This window comes from Lonchura striata, chromosome 4 (genome assembly GCF_046129695.1).
Source record: "Lonchura striata isolate bLonStr1 chromosome 4, bLonStr1.mat, whole genome shotgun sequence".
NCBI classification, from domain to species: domain Eukaryota; kingdom Metazoa; phylum Chordata; class Aves; order Passeriformes; family Estrildidae; genus Lonchura; species Lonchura striata.
In genome coordinates this window covers 32,029,768-32,052,224 of record NC_134606.1, presented here as the reverse complement: position 1 = coordinate 32,052,224, position 22,457 = coordinate 32,029,768, and the positions used below count along the sequence as shown (strand labels likewise).

Sequence of the window (22,457 nt, the reverse complement as noted above, 5' to 3'; positions counted from 1 at the left end):
GAAAGAAAGAAATTGCCCGAGAGTAAAAATACTACCGAAAACTGAAACTTAACACCACTGACTGTGAGAGATAATATCTCTAAACGGGCACATAGCACCCGCCCAACTTCCTGCTGCTCCTCCACATTTCAGGGCAGCACCTTGGCAAATCCCAATACTTCTATCTGGTTTGGACACCTTAAAAGTTCATCTTCTCCTAAGAATCAGTCTGGAGAAATATATACAAAGGCACTAACTTTAAAGGACAGAAAGAGGGGTATAAGAGAAACCGTACCTCAAGAGTGGAGGGAATGAAGGCGCTATCTGGTGTTCTCGAGAACAGCTAGAGCACAGAGGCCTGAGAGAGGTGCTCCTTACAAAATGAAAATAAAATCAGTGACTCAGATTCCTCTCCACTGTCTCTACAGCAATATTAGCCTGTATAAAACAAGGAGCTATTTCCACTGACATTTCACCTTCTTACACCAGTCCAAAATTAGATCTGAACACAAATTCACCAAGAAGGCTGGGCAGTGCTTGGAGTTTTAGTGGTGAGAAGCTTAGCAACACACCTTTTAGCTGCTGCTGAATTATTTAGATCATGGGTGTGTTATTGAGAGCAGAACTAGCACAAAGGAGCGACCTATCAGCTACTCATCAAAAAGTAATATACCAAACTTTGATAGGCCTTTCTGTGCCTTTGCTGAGTTATTTAAAGCTACCACACACAGAAAAAAAACTCATTTGAAAAGCTGTAATGTACCATAGCTGAATTTTGTGCATCCCAAGCCTTTGTGCAACTGCCTTTGCCTCCTCAGAAAGTCTGGGGTCCTGGGCAAAGCACTATTTGTGGTCCCCATGGTTTCCTTCCTCCCCACTACTATTTTCATTATTGTTGACAGAAACATTGTGCACCTGCTGCTGTTAATGCAGAGGTGGAAATCCCCCTCAAAGCACTCACCAGAAAGGTCATTGAGCTGTTTCTTCTGCTGCAGCATCAGCAGGGAGACAGTACACCCTCTCTGGCTTAAGAAACACCCACACATGTGGCAGCACTCCCCTCACTAGCCCCTTGCAATAAATCCAGTCGGCAAAAGTAGTTCACAGACAGACGGCAAAAGCAGCTAACCTGAGGCAGCAGGGATGAAGCCAACCTGGCCTGCCACCTGCACTACCAAGTGGGATGATGCCAGAAGCAGCACAGGGGCAGGGAGTGTCTTCCTGAGGCATCTAAGGAAGTGAGATGTAAGGATGTACTGAGAGCCTGGCCCTTAACCTGCCTCTCATCAGAGATTCTCGCAGGCATCTCAGCTGAGCACATCACAGAATTGCACAAGATTAACTTTGTATTGCTTGTAGTGCTAAGGGACAGGCACCTCGTTCCCAGTGTTTTAGAGCTGAACTGGCAGTTATGTTATTAAAGGCTGGATGGCTTTTATGACTTTGTGCAAGCACAGGTAACAGATCTCCCTGTGACACAGTCATTTTTGTGCATGTGACTGCGCATCAGCCCAATATACTCTGCTCTCAGCTCACACACCTGTCAGGCTGGTATGAGAATGGTAATCACATCTGAAGGGCACTCTGTCCACATATTTTATGTACCTGAATCAATCTGTGTCACACCCAACAGCTTAAAAAACTGCAAAAAGGTGAGTGCTCTCAACTTCTCTCTGTCACAGCCTGCCCATCGCCACAACCACACGAGTCATTGTGCACCCTTACTTAGATACACTACAGCTTTCCAGGAATCAGAACTTGCCATCATGCAATTATGTTGAAAGCCCTGGACAATGCTAGCTTGATTTCTGATTCATTCCATTGATTGGTTGAGACTGCAAAATGAGATTTTTCCAGATAAGGAAGCTGCAAACAAGCCACATGAGGATCTATGAGGAGCGGCGGAAGTATGGCTGAGCTTGCATTGGGTGGGGGATAGATTTTGACACAATCCCTTCCACGAGGTAACCTGTTCAAAGCACAGCCACGGAGTAACAGCTGAACAGGTGCCCCAGCTCCCAACCTCTACATTTGAGGCCAAACTTGAATAAGTGACCTTTCAGTTCTAGTTGCCCTTTCCACCTTCAGCTGCCTCAAGCACAGCACTTCCCATCCTGTTGGATGGGTACTCCAGAAATTGTAAAGGCAGCTTATGCTAATTGCTCACTCTGAGAGGTCACATTCACCTATCAAACCCATGCCATCTGGGGCTTCTGAAAGATTAAAATGAGAGACAAACAAGAGGATTATTAAAAATTTAACTATATACCATATTTATTATCAATCCACAGGATAATCTGATTGCTACATGAGCTCATAAAAGCTATTTCACCTTTACAAAATTAAAAAAAAATGTGCCACAAGGATGTCATAACTGCTGATAACCAAGGACTGAATCTTAAAATTATAAATTTTGCTGTAGAAAAGATTAAAAAAAATTATATTCACTTTAGAATTTTACTTTGAATAAAATATTCCCCTGTATAAAAAATAAAAAAGCTTGCTCTGGTTAGAATTAGAGTATTTTTCTTCTTTTTTAAATCTGGGAATTTGCATAATATCTCTGTAATAAGTTTCTTTTATTTTTTCTATTGTACCACGCGGCATTCAAGCATAGCAGATTAGAAACAAACATGATGAAAGCAGTCTCAGAACGTATGAAATCCACATGGAAAGTTTTAGTTTCCTTTCCCTCCCTCTATTCTTTAAAGACACTTCAGCAAGAATAGCCTTGGAAAAGAATACAGGTGGAGAGGGACCTTCAATGTGCCATTAAGTAGAGCAAGGTAATAAAAGGCCTTTTGTAAGTGCTTTCTTAATAAGGTGCAGAAGCAGACTGCAACTTTGCTAGTACTGCACTATGTACAATATTCACAATAGATTTTTCTTTATTTAAAAATATTCCAGCTAGTTCACATTTTCTCTCCCATTCTGAGGCTTTCAGTTCCATCACAGCCTTGACAGCAAGAAGTGCAGCAGCATCACTTCCCTTGTGGTCGGTTGGTCCTCTTATGAAACACTGGAACCTGTGAGTGAGCCAAAGTTCTTGGGTTCTTCTCCTATGTAGCAACCTTGGAAATATGGGTTCAGGTATACACACTGACTGCTGGAGTCCTGAGTTAAAAACAATCCGGCACTGGAGTCAGACACTGCAAAGTTTTATATTGCCAAGGCTTTACCTTAGGGTTTGTCTCTGTGCGTCAAGGGATGAACCTCTCCTAGAGAAACATAAAATACAAAAACAAACAAAACAAAGCTAAAAAACCACACTGTCAAAGGCTTAGCAGCTCTTAACTCTTGACTGAGTGATGTCTGACGTTTTCTTGATGACGCTGGCCCGTGTCTCACGGTCTGGCTGGCTGCTGCTTGTGGAGGCTGTGGACACTACTTGTGGCAGAGGGATGTCTGGGAAAGGAGGCCAGGAGCTATTGTAAGGCAGTGGGCAGCTTTCTTCTTTGATGGTGACTTGGAGGTCAGGCTTGTTGGCTACAAAAGTTGCCATGCTGGGAAGCATATGAGAAGTGTTCCTCATTCCTAGATTGCTGAGATACTGTTTGCCTTCAATGTTTTTTTTCTGCCAATGAAGTCGTCCCTAGAAATGGGGGAAGAAAGGAAGACTGTGTAAGAGAACACAACTTCGTGAAGTACTCCAAGTAACAAGATGAAGATAGGAATATCCACATATTGCATGGGAATTATTGCACCTCTAGGAGCCTGAGCCTCTAGTCACTGGCTTAGGATAACTTTGCTCTCAGCCATTTCTCCTTTCTTGATGTCATGTATGGGCTTAAATTTTGTTGGCCCTCCATCACTCAAGAGGCATTATCTATAGCTCCTCTGAATGGAAAATAAAGGTCTTATTCCCAGTATGCCAGAGACAAAAATAGATGCAGATATTTAGAACTTCAAACGGTAGTGTCTCCTCTGTTACCAGAGGCAGGCACAGAGACCCAACACAATACAGCTAGCAATACAGGTGAGGCTGCTGGGAAACCACTGTCACTTGACACTGCATCCCTCATCACAGGGAAGATGATCATCCAGTTGTTTGCCCACCACAGACGCTGCAATGGCATGTTCTGTTGAAGGAGGTCTGTGGAGTCACTACTGGCAGTCTACACATTGGCACTACCCCAGCCAAGGCACCAGAGACCAGGTGGGTTAGCCATGTTGTTATACAGATGTATAACTGCTAGTCCTCCAAGAAGGAGGATTCAGAGAGCCTTTGGTGAGGGACACAGCAGGAGAGAGCTTTGCAAAAGGCCTTATGCAAAAATACAGCTGGAGCACAGGGCATCCAAGAGCCCTCAATGAGCTTAATTTGGCTTTTAGGTACACATAGAGATTGGTAGGTCTGGCACCTTGATGACAGCCCCAAAATAAAAGGCAAGGTGTTTTTGTATATGTGCAGCTCAGGTTATTTTCCCCATGGATTCCTTTCACCCAGCAATACCCAACTGACTGCTCAGGAAAGCTCTCTGCCCCACCTACCTCAAATATTCTAGGTTCATTTCAGTCATAAGTGTAAGCATTTCCTCCAGTTATATGAGTTCAGGTGCCATTTAAGGAAAATGAAGTAGCGAGCTTTCAGCCAAGATAAAATACTCACTACCCAGCAACCTCAATGCATCATGTTAACATACTAGCTGGCACTCTTGATGGCACTGCAGAACATATTATTATGCAAATTAATCTTGTAGTTTGGACAGATGAGAAGTTAATTTGTAGAGCTATTAATTCTCTGACAATCATCTGTCTCTGACAATCGTCTGTATCCCCTGAACCTTCCTGGACTGCTTTTCTTCCTTAGCTATTACCAAAATGAATATTCCCTGGGTAAACAGAATTGCAATAGAGAAGGGAGTTAAATATCTCAGGGAGACCTTGACCCAAACTGCTAAAAATCCAGAAAGCACTTACCTCTGCATTTTCTTCATCGCTTGGAATGCTGTCAGTTGTTTCACTTTCTGTCAAACAAAATAGAAACAAAAATGAAACTCATGCTGTTCTATCTATAGTAACAAATTCCAGCTCAAGAGGACTGATGTATGTCCAACAAGTGGAAGCAAACAGAATCAAGTCAAACAACCAGAAAACAATGGAGAACCATGGAGACCCTGCCACAGCAGGATTAGACAGCACAGCTGCCTTGAACAACTGGGGTAAATTCACATGGTTATCCTAGTTAACATATCTATTCTGGAAAAGACAGTAATAGAGAGGGAAGAAGTAGATTTGTGCTTTCTGGGAAGACTCTCCAGCAAGCAGGGGATGCCCCCCTTCCCTTGCCCTCTACAGCCACTCCAGGCCCTGCCATGGACAAAGTTCTGTCCAAATCTTTATCTCCAGGCAAAATCAGTAACAACTCCATCCTAGAGGAGATAAATGTGGTTTTGTTCCATGAACTGTTATTTCAGCCTGCCACCTCAAGCGCTTGTTGTCACTTCTGGGGCTTTATTACTGTTGATATACTCTGGTACAGTTGGTATAGTTTTGATTTTGCTACCACTCTCCAGCCTGTTTCTTAACCCTTCACTCCCCACTTGAGCAAGTGGCAATAGAATAGTCTCCAGCCCCATCACCTCCCCACCACTGCACACGGCCTCCCTCACCCTCATCACTTGAACCAGAGCACAAATACAGTACAGTTCCAGTGGGACAGCCATCTTCCTGCAGCTGTAGCCCTCCCTTGCAGAAGAGCCCTAAATCCAGGAAGTCTTATTGTATTTTTAAGCCTACATGTGCCTGAAGACACATCCCCTGCTGTCTGAGGATCAGGTTCCTGGCCCATGAGTGGTTGAGACTGCTGTGCCTCAGATACCTCTGAGACAGGGCAGAAACCCTTCTTGTCAGTCCGCAGTGATGGCTCCTGCTGCCTTCAGCACAGCCACTGGTTCCCCAGACTAATCCAGTGGAGGCCTGGACTGCAGGTTTCCTTCAGCTTGTGGGGTTTTGAACCACAGTGTCCTGTTTCCTGGGAGGATAACCCTAGGCATCTATCAGGATACCAACACTCCAAAGCCCACAGCAGGGCTGCACAGATGGGGCTTATCCAAAGGAACACAGAAATCACACAATTCAAGGAATGATGTGATGAATTATCATAGCAGGCAAGAGGGCTCTGAAACCCCAATTTTCACTCTCAGCTCTGTGTTATGCATTTTAGTGCATGCAAACTGCTTTGCACAGCCCCTACAACTCTACCTTCCCAGAGGCCAATCTCATGCTCTACACTGGACATGAGTGCTAAGAGTGCATGGATCATGCCTAATGGATTGTGACCCTTCACATCTTCAGAGAGACTGGCAGTACTTTGTCATCCTCTCAAGGTTTGGTTAAGTATTAGGTTCAGGCAGAAGACTGTAAATCAATGGGCTGAACCACTGCTCAGACTCCAGGATCTAAACTGTATTCAAAGTCCTTTTACTCCAGCCCAGCTACTCCAGACTGCTGCTTCCAAAGCCAGCACCTCTCCTGTGCCAGAGTCTCTACCACAGTGTGCAGTAAGCAGAGGAACAGTCCAAAACATTAAATCTAACTGCAATGACCTGTGAAGTTAATGCACTGCAGGGCTTCTCCTTCACTGACCCAGGCAGAGAAAGTTGTGTCAATGTGCGCTGGCTAATTAAGCCATACTGGGGGGACGAGAAGGAAAATTAATACGCACAAAGGAGAAACAGCCCAGAAGACAGAATCAATAGAATGAATCCACATAGAGACAAGTAACAGATATTCTTTGACATGAAGAAGCGTGTCACAACAAAAACAGAGTGATGCAGCTGAAAAGGAATCCATCCTTGGTGTTTATACATAACAAAATGCTGAGTAAGAGATAGCACTATAGTTAGCAAAGCCAGGAAAGCTGGCCATGAAGGCATGGAAAGCTAGAGAGGTTATTTCTATCAAGAAGGGTATTTGAATCAGTGTCAAACACAACAGGCAGCTGACAACAGCCTCGGTAATAAAAACCAAAAGGACTTCACAGACATCAGTGGATATATGAAAAAACTCACATGGGTGACTCACGTAATTTGCCTGAGTAACCTCAGAAAGAAACCAGAGGTGTTTTGAAATAAACCAGATTTATGTAGGACAGCTGACATATCTGGCTACTTTTTTTGGTTGTTGTTTTAGAAGAGCTCAACTAACTGTTCCTGTACAGCTGCTATGATCATACTCTTTCCTGCCATTCAGCCAGTAGCACCTGACAGAGGAAACCCACAAGCACAAGGCCAAGGTTCCTGTGGTTCTATACAGGTCTGTGTGGAAAGCAGAAATAGTCACAAGAGTGTCTGGGAAATTTCAGGGTTCTAACACACAGACTCCTGTCCTTGCTCCGGCCTCAAAAGCAAATCCTTAAAAAAAAAAACAAACCCAAAAAGTGGTTCACAGAACAAATCAGGCTGGAAGGGACCTCAGAAGGTCTACAGCCCAACCTTTTGCTCAAAGCAGGGCCAGCTACAGGATTAGGTTAGGTTGCTTGGGGCCTTCTCCCTTCAGGTCTTCAAAACTTCTGAGGATGGAGGCAGCACCATCTTTCTGGGTATCCTGCACCACTACCTGACTGTCCTTGTGGTAAAACAGGTGATACTTTTTCTTATATCCAGGTGGACCATATTTTTTTGTTTCAATTTAGCCTGCTGTTTCTCATCCTCGTACCATGCATTTCTGTGAAGTGCCTGGCTCTGCCTTCTCAGGAACATCCTTGCAGTAGAGGCAGCTGCTATGAAGTCCTCAAAATCATCTCTTTTCCAGGCTGAACAAGCCTCAGTCCCTCTATCCTCTCACAGAGTGAGAATCCATACCCTGCGTAGCCCTCCTCTGCCCTAGATCCAGTTTGTTTGTATGTTTCTTAGCCTGGGGAGCTCAAGACTGGATGCAATACTTTTAAAGTAGCACAACTAGTGCTGAGTAGAGGAGGATAATCACTTCCCTAGATCTACTGGCCATGCTCCTGAAAACTGCTGGCCTTCTCTGTGGCTGAGGTGCTCTGGTGTCTCGCACTCAGCTCACTGCCTACCCACCTTTCTGCAGAGCTACTCGCCATACCATCAGCCCCAGCCGCTATTGTTGTAAAGATCTCTTCCTTCCAATGCACAGGACTTCATATGTGCCCTTGCTAAACTTCATAAGGTTTCTGCTGACCCATTCCAGCAATCTCTCCAGGACTCTCTGAATGACGGTTCTGCCCTCAAACATATCAACTGGTGTGCCCTATTTGTTGTCACCTGTGAAGTTCACAAACATGTCTCCAATATATCTTCTGCTCATCAATACATTAAATAAGACTTGTCCCAGGACTTCTCCCTTGCAGTACTTCTATCTGGCCTCTAGCTACAGTAGCCAGGATCATCAAGAGCTGTCTTGAGATGTACTCAAAAGCATGCCAGTGGCATGAAACTCTGCTATCTGATTTTTGAGCTAGCAGATCCAGGTATAAGTTAGGACAACTGAAGGCCACCAAGGTACTAAGACAGTGTAAGGGGATATCAGAAGTACTTCAATCACCCTTCATTTTCCTTATGCAGGCTGGTTGCAATGACATTAGGCAGGTAGGTCATGATTTGCTCATGTCAAGATGGTCAGCAGACCACCCTTCTCTATCATTACAGTCCAAGAAACCACTATGACTTCCAGACCAATACAGTGACTTCTGTTTGCATTTCTAGAATTTACATCCTATAGCTGAAGATAAAAGATTGCATAATTGTCATGTTTGCATAGATAGAAAAGTTTTCCAAGACACATTTGCAAAGAAGATGTTTCAAAGGTCCTTGTCTCCCTTCTGTTAATAAATTTAAGCACTCATATCTCCCTGCCTTATGCTTTGCAAAGGTCTTCTAAATTCTAAATCTTTGGTCATTGCAGACTAAACATTTTGGGAAGCATGATCATTTATCAACATGTGTGAGACTAACAGTGGAGACAGTCCAAAAGAACATCATACTATTCACTTGGTTCCAAAGATAAAAATTACATACTTTATAAAAATGTGTCTGGAAGAAATTTCAGTCTAATAAGTCAAAGGCAAACCCATGTGTAAAAGAATAAAATGCATGGCAAACTATTAATACTTAAATTTGCCTTAAAAGGTGTTTCTATTTGTGTTTCTACCTAGTTTCCTAAAGCTTGCAAATTAGCACCATGCTAAAACAGAAAGGAGAGGTTGTATCTGAAACTTCTTCTACTTTCCAATATGGCTTTGTCCTGCTTCCTATGAAATAAGTCTTATATGATTGTGGGAACTCTATACAGCATTTACACATATACATTTTTGTCTGTTCTCCCATAGAAACTTCTGAACACACTGTTAGACTTGGATAAGGGATAAATGAGTGCCAAAGACTTCCTAACAGTTATATGAAAATAAGAGGCCAGATGAAAAGGGAAACCATAACCACCCTCACAGGGAGTAGGGGGAAGCCTGTTATCTCATCCTCTTTTTAGGTATCAGAGAATCCAGATGGCTGGCAGACGTTAGAAGCCAGATGTCCACACTCTGCTGCTTGAAAGATCACTTGTTATCAGTAACTACATGCCTCTTCTCGTCTGCAGCAAGACAGACCCACTCCGTGTGGGCCCTCAGCTCCATATCTGCATACATACCATTAGTGCAGCCCTAAACACTGCACACTGTGCTAGACACTGAGTAAACAGAGCAAAAAAGACCTTTGATCTTTAGTAAGGCAGAGAGCATGTCATTTGTACCACTGAAAATCCCCCTCTAAAAGATCTCTGCGTTATACCCAAAGAAGTTCTTTTTCCATTACTCACAGGTTAAATCTGTAGCTCACATTTCCAAACTCAGATCTGTCAAGTTTTTCCCCAAGGAAATGAGCAGAGGACTGTGTATTTTTGAGTTTCGTTAACAATTCAGAAGATAGATGAGTATCCATTTCTGAATCTTCATTAGCTAGCCTGGCAGAGCCCTCTTTCCCCCAACAGCATCTTCCCAACATTTCCAGAAAAAGGAGTGTAAAGAAACACCAAGTTGCTTACCTGCATAGGATGAGACAGGGGAGATCTGTAGAGGATACAGCTGGCTCATGCTGAGGGGCTGTTCATCACTTTCTGTTGTCACCTCTACCACCTGACAAACATCAGGAGGGTTGGCAACTATCACCTGCTCCTCAGTGCTTCCATCAAGGTGTGGATGTCCTACAACTTGGGATTAGAAACAACAAAAGTGATTACTGATAACATCTCAACCCTGTTGAACTTCTAAGAGCCTGCTTGGTATCTGAGTCTTCAATAGTCTCAGCACTTTTCTCCATGCACACCACCTGCTTTCAGGGGATATAATTTTCAGTGACAGTTCTAAAGGAAATCTGCAATCCTCAACAAGCAAGCTGTAAACCATCCCATGGTCTCTGAATGCTCTAATGTAAATTATACAACAGAAGGCCAGAACCAGCATACAAAAATCAGGCCACGGGGTCAAGCAAAACACTGTGGGACTCTGATGTACATACGACATGAATCTATGAAAAATTTCTGCTCCAGTTATATGGCTATTGTCACTGACCCTCACAATGCTATTGATGGTATGCATAAAATAAATTTGTACCTGCAATCCCCATGATCTGTGACAGAAAGCTACAGTTTGGTTGGTTATTAACAGAGGAGTTTCCTATTTCCCCAGGTACATGATATTTAATACCTAAAAAGTATGTGAAATTTTATGTCAAAGGAGCATTACTTATTTCTACAAAGTGAAGCAACCATGGATGCTTTCTAAGTGTCCTGAAATGCCTTGCAGATATTAATTGTTCTACACTGCAACCTTTTGAAAAAGGTTGACAAACCAAGGTACCAAGAAGTTACTGAGCAAAGCAAAAGTATGATAAAAGCCAGAATCTCACTCATCTGAAACTGCTTGACAGAATTTCCTCTGTCTTGTACAACTCCTCCTTTAATCCCAGCTGTATGAATACATGATAAATGCATTAATCCAGCACAGAACTGAAAGCCAATGAGTTAGTTTAGAAGAATGCACAGGGATGGAGCCATCTCAGAGGATGGCTAACCTGAAACCATGGTTACCCAAGAGAAAGACTAAGATATTTATTCACAGAACATAAAGGAAACAATAGGCTAAATTCTGTACAAACACAATGCTGTGTTGTTCAAACAGCCCATTTTTTCCTAGACCCATGTGGGGAAAAACATGTAGGCAATGAAATACAACAGATCTTGCAATTTTCCAGCTAAGTAACCTGAATATACTAATTATTAAATTTGAAAAGTCAAAAGACAGCATCTATTCCTGCATGAACTAAGATAAATAAACAAGAATGCACATGTTTATACAGACAATCCACTCCTTCATTCTATCTTTAGACAGGGCTTTTTGAAAAGAAAAGTGACAGGTGTTTTTCCCAGGTAAAAGATGCATATTATTTTGCTTTGTGAAGTGCCAGGTAACCACTGGAAGATCTTCAAAACTTAGATGTGTATTTAAAGAAACAATGCCAGCACAGAAAAAATTACATACATACCAGATAGAGTTTTTTTAAGTTGGTCACTACAATTACTACAATTATGTTTCATATATTTAATTTCCCCTTCATTTCACCTTTCCTTGTTCAGAAACAACCAGATTTTATTGAGTGTGGTGAGAGTGGTGCAAGAGCACACACAGTTAATTTATCTGGGAGAGACAAATAATATTGCACAACCCGCTCAGGGTATGAGCAGGCCATCTGCACTGTTTTATCTCTTTCCTCAATACCTGACAAACTCTTACCCACCCTGAGAGATAAAAATGCACAGCAAAAAATACTGCTCACTTGGGCAATATGCCACAGTTTTCAGTGAGCTGCACGTATGTCAGAAACTCTGCAGGTGCTGTTTGTCTTTCATCCCCACCAGCTGATTTCCTGTCTCTCTGCAGAATGATTCTATTTTACCTTTCCCTCCCTGTTTACATTAAAATCCTTCCTGCAGTCCTAAATAACTGCTTCTTTCTCCAGTCTGGATAAGCAGCACACCTCACATCTCAATAATTAAATAACAATGGATGTTCCTACCTGATCCTCAGTCAGTGAACAGGAAGCACTAATAGCACTATAGTGCTACTCCTTCAAGCTATAACAGTAGGAGCATGTTCTAATGTTCTGACAAAGCAACAGCTGACTAAATGAACTGCCATAAAGAGAGTAAAACTATTAACAAACTCCTCAGCTACACAAGTACTTCAGGGGAATGACTATGCAGAGCCCTGTGACCTAAGGAATGAGGATCAAAAATAGTCACTGCACATGATTTCTGCCATCTCTCCAAGCAGAATACTAAAATATTTGTCATATTTAAAAGTGGAATTCTAGACAAAATGGGTCATACTATTAGGAGCTCTTGCTGCAGTGACAACCTTAGCCAAAAAAGAGCTGTCAAGGCCCAGTCCAATTATTCTACTGACAACCAATTATTCACATGCTGAGATGACAGCTAATTTCTAATGTACTGGTTTCTAAATGCAGTCTTTGATGACCCTTTTCGTTAGCTCAGTGATGTCAAAAACTATCTCTGCTATGGAGGTGTCAGTGAAAAGAACCAAGTTCCTATATTTTGCCTGCTGGATTGAACTCCCAAATAAAATGGTATTCTATACAAACCTCTGCTTTAAGCAATGGGAAACTGCCATCTGACTGCAGTTTAACTTCCATGTGACACTGGCTACAGTCTCCTCATGGCTGAGGACTACCCTGTAGAATAAGTGCCCACCCTGAGAAGCCAGCTAAGAGTGCCTGTAAGTGCTTTACTCTCAAGACAACCAGCCCAGTGGCACAGTACTGCTCACTGTCTCTGCAAGGTGGTGGGGCTGGCCTGCAACCACTACCTTCCATGGCCTAGGCTACTGAGAAATGGGTCTACCTGACTGCAATCGTGGCATTCCCCGAAGTGCAAAATGCTGATGGAAAGATAAGTCTGGCAGACCAAAAGGGTTTTTGAAGTCACCTGTGTGCTTAATATGTAAAAAAAGCATAGCAGTACTTACCTACAAAGTTCACTGTACTGTCAACTTCATTTTTTATACTGGAGGACAGGAAGTAGTCAGAAGTGACAGCATTTAGCCCATTCATCCCAAAAGATGATTCAACTGGCTCTTGCTAGAATGAAAACAGTACAGTTGGGTCAGGGTTGCTTTATTTTAGGAGACAGTTCATCTCTTTGTTCTGAGATGGTAATAAATCCCATTACTTCTTTTTTGCCATATACCCCCTGCTCTCTGCAAGACACTGTCTTAAAACAAATATTTCTCTGAGGAGAAGCCCGAGACGAATTAATTTCTAAATCTTGTTCTTTGAAAGGAAAACGATTTTTAATTTTCAAATTTAGAGTAAGCCTTCTGAGAGCAAGGAAGTAGTAAGCTATTTACTACAAGAGATTAACATTTGAAACAAACAAGGAAGAAACACTGCTTTAAAACAGTATTCTATTTAACATTCATCCTCACTCCCTTCCAAATATGCTCGATCTCTTTGCACTCTCTAAAAGGAAGCCTTAGTTTCTAAGTACAGCAATTACTAAATTCTAGCCTTAATTTTTTTTCTATAGCGAGCCTGAAAGCAAACCAAAGTGTTTACACTAAATACAGCCTTTTAGATCACATCATAAACATTACCACAGGGCAACAGCATTTGCAAAACACCACCTGTTCTACACAGACTGAGCTTTCCATAAGATGCCTCTCTGTAAGCCTGATACACTTGAGTGGGAATAAAAAAAAATCCCTTCAGAGTAGACATCAAAAACTTAATTCCATTAACTCAGGATTTCTTTAAAAGGATTATTCTGCATGTGCAACTTCCTCTCTGGTATTGACTCTCTCACAGGTTTATTGGTTACAATGTCTAAAGTCTTCTGTTCTCACTCTACCAGCCCTGCAAGGCTGCAAGTTGTCCTCTGCTTGCTGAGGCAGAGACACCCACAGAAGTGAAGAGCTGTCCACACCATGCTCATTTTCACTGCTCTAAAGCATTTCATCAAAGGTAGGGCAAAGGTAAGCCTTAAGACCTGCAGTGCCAGCCCATTCCAGTACTGCTGAACTGTTATGTTTGGGTCAAAATACTGGGGGCACTGTGACAGGTTTTTTTCTGGATGTCACATGCTGTGATTGTGATCTACTCAAAAAGCATTGTCACTTCAACACAAGCACCTTCCCAGACACTAAAGCAAGGCAAACATGCACCCTATTGCAACATTCCTCTGCACATCAGAAGGGTGGAGAGTTAAGTGTTAATGGCAACTAGGTCTTTGATGAGATGCACCAGTTGTGCTGGCCCATAGGTCAAAGACTTGGAGAGCTTGAAAAGATAAAATTAGCTGCTATTGACCCATTGAGGGTCACAACTGCAGAGATAGATTAGGGCTGCACACTGGAGCCTTGAGTATCTGGTGCTGTTTGCTTTAATTCACAGCAAACACAGCAGCCGCCATGGAAATACTGTGTATGCAGCACTTCCTCAACTCTTTTGATGATTGATTACAGAGAAGTTTATTTAGTAGCCCCTTTCAAGCTTCAGAAACAAATATGCATCTTAGAACTCAGGTGATGGTGCCAGACCCACAAAGAGACTTGGATACTGGCACAGTTGCTGTTAAATCACCTGAATTTTCAGTGTTCAGATGTCTAACCTAAGCTAAATGCATAGAGAAAGCTGTTACTAGGATTTAAAAAAATATCTCTCAATGTGGAGCTGCATGGTCAAGAGTATACATCTAGGATAAGGTAGAAATTCAGCCACTGCAGCCAGGCAAATTGTGGAGTAGACTCCCACTGGGCTCCACTAAAAGACATTTCTCAAGGTAACTGTGAGGTGTTCAATTCAAAACATGCAACTAGGATCTCAGGAATTCACATCACCAAGCAAAGTAATTGTAAGAAGCTTTCATGCTCAGAGATGTGCATTTGCTTTAATTCATGTACTACCCTTCACTACTACAGCCTTCAACATTCAACAGTCAGCCTAAGAGTGGCTGAGTACGGGAAGAGCACCTCTCCAAATCCAAGCTAGCCACTGCACACATCTGTCACAATGGGGGAACAGACAATACTACCTGGCCCCAGCTCAGAGCCACAAGAACTAACAGGAGGTATCACTGGTAGGTAAGTGTATGTGCTGGCACACTGCTCTGTTCTGACCAAAGCAATTTTACTGGCTCCCTCTGAACATCAGCTACCACTTGATAATAAGCACACGTGGCAGCATGAGCCAAGCAGCACAGTTACAGAGTGGCTCCTTTAACACAATTTAAGTCACACCATTCTGATGTGAAACTGCACAAGTCACAACTACTGTGGCAGCACTGGCTTTCCAAACTGTTTTAGTGGAGGACTTTTTCCCACATTTCTGGGTTCACCTGGCCCAGAGAATCTCCTGGCCAGAGGCTGCAGAGCCTGAACCCAGGCATGAATGGCACAGCCCTCCACAAGTGAGCAGCAGGGGACCGATCTGCCCTTGCACTGTAGACACAGCTGCTACACACAGCCTAAGGACACAAATTTTACTGAAAGATGAGAGTCTGAAATCTGAGGTTTGTTTTTTTTGTTAAAAAAATTGAAGGTGGACTAGCTCCTGCTGATATGTAATACTGACCACCTCACAGAGGCCCTTGGCAGGGGCCAGGAAACACCATGCCTTGCAGGGACAGCAGACTTCAGTCTGGGCCCACACTCTGAACAAGGCTGCAGCTGAAGAGCTTTACAGGTGAGGCCTTCTAACAGACACAGCATGAGCACAAGGTGCAGCTCTGACCCTTGCCTAAATGAAAATTAATTTCCAGTGCTTTACACACAGGAATTAACTGCTCCAAAAGGTAGCTCTATTCTTCATAAGCATTCCTTCCCTAATTATTGTACTTCTCCTTACAGAGACAAACAAATGGCAAATGTATTGCTGAGACTGCCAGTTTTCCAACCTCCAGTCATTGTAACACAAGGGCTGTGTCTATTGATGACGTAAGTCATGGCTTTAACAGCCTTCACATTTCAAAAAAAACCAACCCCAAACATCCTGGGTAACTGTAGTTACTTAACCAACCACAAGCATTTGCAAGTACCCACCACAATATACTGTTGGGGCTGTTAAAAAATATTTGCAACAGACTGTATTCACAAGCTCTTGCACCATTAAACAGACACTTCTTACCTTAATTTGTTTGAATTTGTCATCCTTCTCAGATTTTGTCTTTTTTCCTGCAACAACAGAAGGAAGATTTCATAAAGTCCTGTGTGCCATGAGTTATCCTTCACAGTTTCTATATTCACCAACAAATAGCCCCAAAATGAGCCTCAAAATGGCAGGACTTCCTAGCAAAGGGAGAACACATTTTACTTAATTTTACCCTTCCTTTAAGGCTTGGGCAGCAAAAAAATCACCTTGAATGCACTGGCTTTGTGTTTCTTTTTTAAAAGGCTACAAAAGAGAACCACTGTGGGACCAAGGAAAGCAACTGCAGTCAAAAAATCAAAGTGAAAATATGGAAGAATGACAAATTTAAAAAAAAGGCCTGTTAAGAAAAAGAAAGGGGGAGAAAAATATTCTTAAAGGGAAGAAAAATTAAAATATATGCCTCATCACATTTCTGATGTTTTCTCTGTAGCTACAGGAAAAGGGAGATTGTTAACTGATTGAATGTGAAAAGAGATCATCATAAACTTCAGCCAATATTTTTGTAAATAGTTGCAACCTGGTAGGGAAATACATATTACAATTCATGCAAAAGTGGCTTATGCAATCATGCTGGACTTGGAAATCTCCAAAACCATACTGCATATGACTCTCACAAAATATGCATCTTGGCAGACCCCAGTGCTGCTGCCCCTGCTCTGACCTGATGTAGAAGCTCAGACTTGCTGGTGCAAGCTCAGCTCTGCCCCAGTGTTAGCACAGACATGTCCCAGGAGCTTTTCCCATCTTTACTACATGATACCACAGAAAATTAGAAATGTTTGCAGCCAGGTTCTTTTGCTCCCACACATGTTTAGCCACATGACACAAAAAAAGGGCATGTGAAAATATATATGAGGCCCAAACTGTGTCAGGGTTTTACTGGACTTTCTGCAGAATCTTCTCCTGCCACAGACCCTATTCCCAGAATCTCAGCTTTAAAGATGAACTTTTCTATCTCCTACACGAGTCTATTGCCAAGAGATATGTTATGGTCCAGAGGAATGGGCCTAAACAAAATATGCTATTGACAAGAGACTGGAAACAGTTTCAAAATAAATGTTCTACCTTTTGCACATTGATCTCCCTTTCACAGTATGATTCTGCCCCAAAAATGCCATGGTTCATAATTTCCAGTCACACTGACCTTAAACTGAAAATTTGTCTTTCACTTCTCAATCTAAGTGGCAAACTGTAGCCACAGGTGTTAGAGGAACACTGTGTGTTTAGTTTATAGATTATCTTTTCATCCAAAATTCTAGACTGCACAAGACACCAAAGGACCAAGGAAACCATTGTTCTACTGCATAAACCAGTAAGGAAGCCATATGAAAGCTCATGAGCCCTAAATAAAGCAATGTTTCTACTTCAAAAGAAACCAAATACTTACAAGATTGACCTGGTGTTAGGTCTTCTCCTGGCAGGCAGGAGAATAAATTCCTAAATTTGGGGATTCAGACACTTTCCCATTTCACCATTATCATGCTCTATGGGTTGGTTTTTCATGGTCTTTGTAACTAACAATGTGGTTTCATGGTTTAATGTTCTGAGTGAGTGTACTGCTCTCACTCAGCTCAAGACAGAGCCAGTTTAATTGTACCCTTGCTTGAGAAAAGCTACCAAAATGTCACCATATTCTGAATGACCCCTACTGAGTTAAATGTGTTGAGCTTTAATACCCCTTAATCATATTCCTTGACTGAAGGAGACCTGTGACTAGATTCTGAGCACAACTCCATCAGCTTTAACAGACAAGTATCAACAGCTTGGGGGTATTGCATCTCATTGATTCTCTCTTCTGAATGCAGCCCATTTTTCATATAGTTGTTCCTAGGTTCCAGTCATTTCCCAGCCAGACAGGGCACCATGTGTAGCTTACATTAGTGGCTTGTTGCATACTGAGCTACCTGCAGTAGGTGTTTTTCTCAACACAATGCCCTCAACAGCATTTCATGTTGAAAAGCTCTCCCCTCTACCTTTTTTGGAAGGTCTTTCAGATAAGGGCAGCATCCGGTACACCCTGAAGGCATTGTTTCCTTTCTTTATACTTTTGTCCTTCACTTCTTCTATGTCAGGCAGGGAGTTCATAGCGCAACGGAAGTTTGCCTTCCATGTCTTTGGATCAGGTTTATCTACTCCTGATTGGTATTTTCCTGAACAAGAAAAGAAAAGTTAGACACATATGACATGTGATTGAAGATTTGAGGCAAATCAATAACAGCATAGGTTAGCTTCAAGGTATCGGCCTTTGGTTCCCATGACAAGCATTCTAACAATAGTTGAGGTTGCAAGAGAGTGCTATGATTTCATTCTCATGCACATTTCTAGGACAGATGATGAACGGTTTGTGCTCAAGAAAGACCCAGGGCACTGCAGATCTGATGTGACTCCATAACAGCATGGAAAAGCTTGCACAGCATTTACCTTTATTATGTCTGGCTCAAATCCATAGAAAGACATAAAAAGCCTGAAGGCCTATGTCTACAAAGTGCTGACTGTGCACTACTCCTGACAGTTCTGAACCCAGTTGCTAACATTTAAATCAATTATGTTTTACTGTGTTCCTCAATGCAAATGAGTTATAGCACTTCAATTAAGCTGGAGAGTATCACAGGCCTTGAAAAAACACTTAGCCTCCCACAAATCTGGAAACTTGAGTTCACTCTCTGTTAGTAAAAGCAAAGACAAGAAATAATGAAAATGGAATTTTAAAAGGGAAAACAATGTGAAAATATGTCCGACAAAAAGAGAGTTCCAATACCTGTGTGAATTGCCCAGTTTCTAAATAAAGGAGCATCTTTTTCAACATCCCAACCATGTCTTGCAGCATGCATCCAGGGAATCTGAAAAATCTTCTTCTCCTGGAAGGGAAAACAAACAGGAAATGCCAACACTGACAGACTTGAGAAATCTTCTGATGATTTTAAGTCACTAATTTATAAGCACAGTTTCAGCATCTCCAAGTGTTTTGCTCCCTTCTAGCCCAGAGTCACAGTCACTGAAATCAACAGGAAAATATCCATTGGCATCACCAAAGCAGAGCACGGTCCAAGTGTATGAAATACTCAGAAGCCACTTCACAGAAGATGAGCCTGGCAGCTTTCCGAGCTGACACATGGAAAAAACATACAGTACTACACATTTCTAGGCTTTCATACAAAGCATTGTTTTGTCAGCACACACGCTTTTATGATTAGAAAAAATATATCTGAAACTAAACAACCATAGGAACAGAGCAAAATCAAGGGATTTAGAAGTCAGACAATAAATACTAGCATGGTGAAGAAAAGAGATCTTGCAAATTTGTATGCCAAGCAAAAGAATATATCAGCAGTAGACATCTCTCCAGTGGGGATAAAAAAAACCAGACACTCATGTGAAGAAGTGCATTGAAGATACCTAAACACATTTTAGTTCAGAAACTTTAGACCAAAGAAAAGTGCATTTAAAGAAATGCAAATAAAGATTTTTTGAAAATTTGTTTTTTAACACAGAGTTAAATCAGGGCATGCCTTACGTGGTGTTGGTATAAACTGATTCCCCAAGGGATCATGGAAGATCCCTGGCAACTATTAAAGATGACAGTTTTAGGATGTAGCTCCAGCTCTGGGGACCCAATGACTTTCAGAGCTTGAATAACATGTTTCCTACACTCCTTCTACAAGCACTTAGCACACAGGATACTGGGCCAGAAGGATACTAGATCAGATGTGCTTTTATGTCATACAACACAGTAACAAATTTCTTTGTCCTGACCTAGAGGGCTGCTTCAGAACTCTTCATGCTGTTTTCTGCAAAGCCATACAAACCAAGCTTGTTCCACAACACTTGTTTTTTCTCCCCTGTTGGGAAGAATACTTATCTAGCTTCACATGCAGACATATTGCACTATAAACTATGTCACTGCAGGTTCAGATCCAGTTATCAGTCTATGAAGAGAAAAGTACTTCCAGGGCAAAATGCACCCTCCTCCTATAGCAGCCACCTGAGCTATGCTGCCTGAATTTCACCCTAAAAGAGCCTATTTCTCTCTGCAGACTACATACAACTCTAGACAGGCAGCTCTCATTTAAATGACTGCATTGTAGATTCTGGCCGAGTGAGATAAATCTTTCACCCTTTCCCCTTTCCCCAACAGCCACTGTTCTTCCTTGACTGTCTGGTTAATATTTCACTCATGCCAAGGCTCCATTCATTTCCCTTCCTTCCCATGTGATCTTTCTTCTTCTGAGCCTGTGTTTTATCCTTCAACTTGTCTTTAATCCTTTCTGTCATATTTGCTTGTTCAGAATTGCATTCTTCCCTTCTTGCTTGGCTTCATCTTTAATTTGGAGCAAGCAACGATTTAACATGCTCCTCATTCTCCTCAAGTCCTCACACTCAATATTCCTCTTAATGTAGTTCCATCACTTCTGTCACGTGTCTTTTGCCTCTTTACTCTTCCCTCTACATATAAGTAAATCATCAACAGAGATACTTCTTTTCCCAACTCAAAGCAGTCAAAAGAAAGCCTCAAAGCCACTATTTGTGGTCCACAACACTACTGTATTCATCAGACCTAAAATAAGCTTCCCTGCCTTTACTCTTTCATAGACTATAATAAGCATAGGAAAAAAATCATCACTTCAATAGGAAACAGTTTCTATCAACAAGAACTTTAAGAATAGACCAGATTAAAATAGACCATATGATAATTCAAAACCTAGCAGACTGAACAAGACTCCAGACATAGCATCCTGTCACCATCGACTGTATTCACTGCTTCAAAAGAAGCTGCAAGGACACTAAGCAGCAGTCTAAGTGGTCATTAAAGTGATTCTGTTCATTACAGAAAGTTCTTCCCAAGACGTCTTCAAGCACAGGAATTAAACCAAATTATAATACAAAGAACAAACTCACAGAAGCTATGTGTATTATAATTTTATAATGCATATATGAGTTTACCCTCTCATACAGATATTACAGATTATCTCATCAACTACGAAATATCTAATCTTCCCTGATATCCTGCAAAGACAGCTGATTACATCAATACCATGTAGTAGAGTGCTCTGCTCTAGTTTGCCTGGATACTTTCTATTTAAATAATACTTCTTTCTTTCACACATTATCAAACATTACTTATATTTTTCTTCAGCCAGTGCTGCCTAATAATGACCTGAACAGGAAGGGGCGATCAGTGCTTTCTCTCAGACTTGGAAAACCATGTGCTGACTGGTCCAGCATTCCATCACTGGACTTTTGTGTAGAAATCTCATGTTTCTGTTAAAAAATTAGCCTCACCTAAAGTCAAAAATACAACCCACAAAAACTTTGCACTGTAACAGGAATTGTTACCAAATTCCAGTGGGAATACCAAAACGGAAGAGCTGTGACATTCTTAGAATAGGCATGAAAAGGAAAGTAGATCAAACCTCAGCTGGTTACAGCAGCATGGTGCTACTAATGCCAAGGTTGTGGTTTCAATCCTTGCACAGGCCATTCACTTAAGAGTTAGACTTGAGGATCCTTGTTGGTCCCTTCCAAATCAGAATATTCTGTGATCACTGGGAGAGCTCTGGCACTGCAAAATGCTTGGAGCATGAGACCATATACTAGCTATAAAGTCAGGACAAATCTTAAACAGTAGCATCCAACTCCAAGATAATACTCCAAGCATCCATCAAAGTAGTAGGTTGCCTCTCTGTTACAGCTTGGAATGTTTCCTTTTCCAGATCCATGAGGAACACTGACCTCTCCTACTCCCCCTCCTGACATCCCCTCTGCCCTCTGCTGAACTATGTTGTTTCATTAACACCTCCCAATTTTGTCTCTCTGGGAAGGTAAAGAAAGGTAAAGAAGGTAAAAGTATTTAGGGAAAGTAAAGGTAAAGAAAGGTAAAGGGAAATAAGAAGAGAAGGCAAAGAAATTCCCTTTCTACTTCATGCCACTCAGAAGGATAACATTTTCACCAAAGAGGTACAAAAGTATTTATGCTTTAAGCCCTATAAGAAGGGATTTGCTCTGGAGGCATAATGATGAACTGACAGTAGGGGAAAGAATTATGTGTCACCCATGCTTGATATGTCATTTCTAACTGAGAGAGATTTAATTCTTTCTTCAGTTCAGAAAAAGCCCCCAAGAACAGACAGCCAATGACAATCCAGAATGGTAATAATTTATTTTATTTATTTATTTAATTAACCTTATTTCCTTAAAAGCTGTGCACACACATGAGTTTCATTCTCTTGATAATCTGACACACCTTCTTATCTAAACTGTGAACAATCCTTTACCAAACTCTGATTAAAATACTACAGCCTATAA

At 41.7% G+C, this 22,457-nt stretch overlaps 1 protein-coding gene across 5 annotated transcripts in view; it reads right to left on the bottom strand.

Moving 5' to 3' along the window:
- Window positions 1-2,225: 2,225 nt before the first annotated feature.
- The window catches only part of IRF2 (interferon regulatory factor 2), a 39,462-nt gene continuing 19,230 nt past the window's right edge, over window positions 2,226-22,457 (bottom strand). For all 5 annotated transcript variants that reach the window (XM_077782892.1, XM_021543508.2, XM_077782894.1 and 2 more), the window contains 7 exons: window positions 18,913-19,012; window positions 18,128-18,304; window positions 16,131-16,177; window positions 12,977-13,088; window positions 9,979-10,143; window positions 4,900-4,946; window positions 2,226-3,571 (listed from right to left, as the gene is read on the bottom strand). In XM_077782892.1, coding sequence (XP_077639018.1) covers window positions 3,260-3,571; window positions 4,900-4,946; window positions 9,979-10,143; window positions 12,977-13,088; window positions 16,131-16,177; window positions 18,128-18,304; window positions 18,913-19,012 — 960 coding nt within the window. In that variant the 3' untranslated portion in view covers window positions 2,226-3,259. The remainder of the gene's footprint in view (window positions 3,572-4,899; window positions 4,947-9,978; window positions 10,144-12,976; window positions 13,089-16,130; window positions 16,178-18,127; window positions 18,305-18,912; window positions 19,013-22,457) is intronic.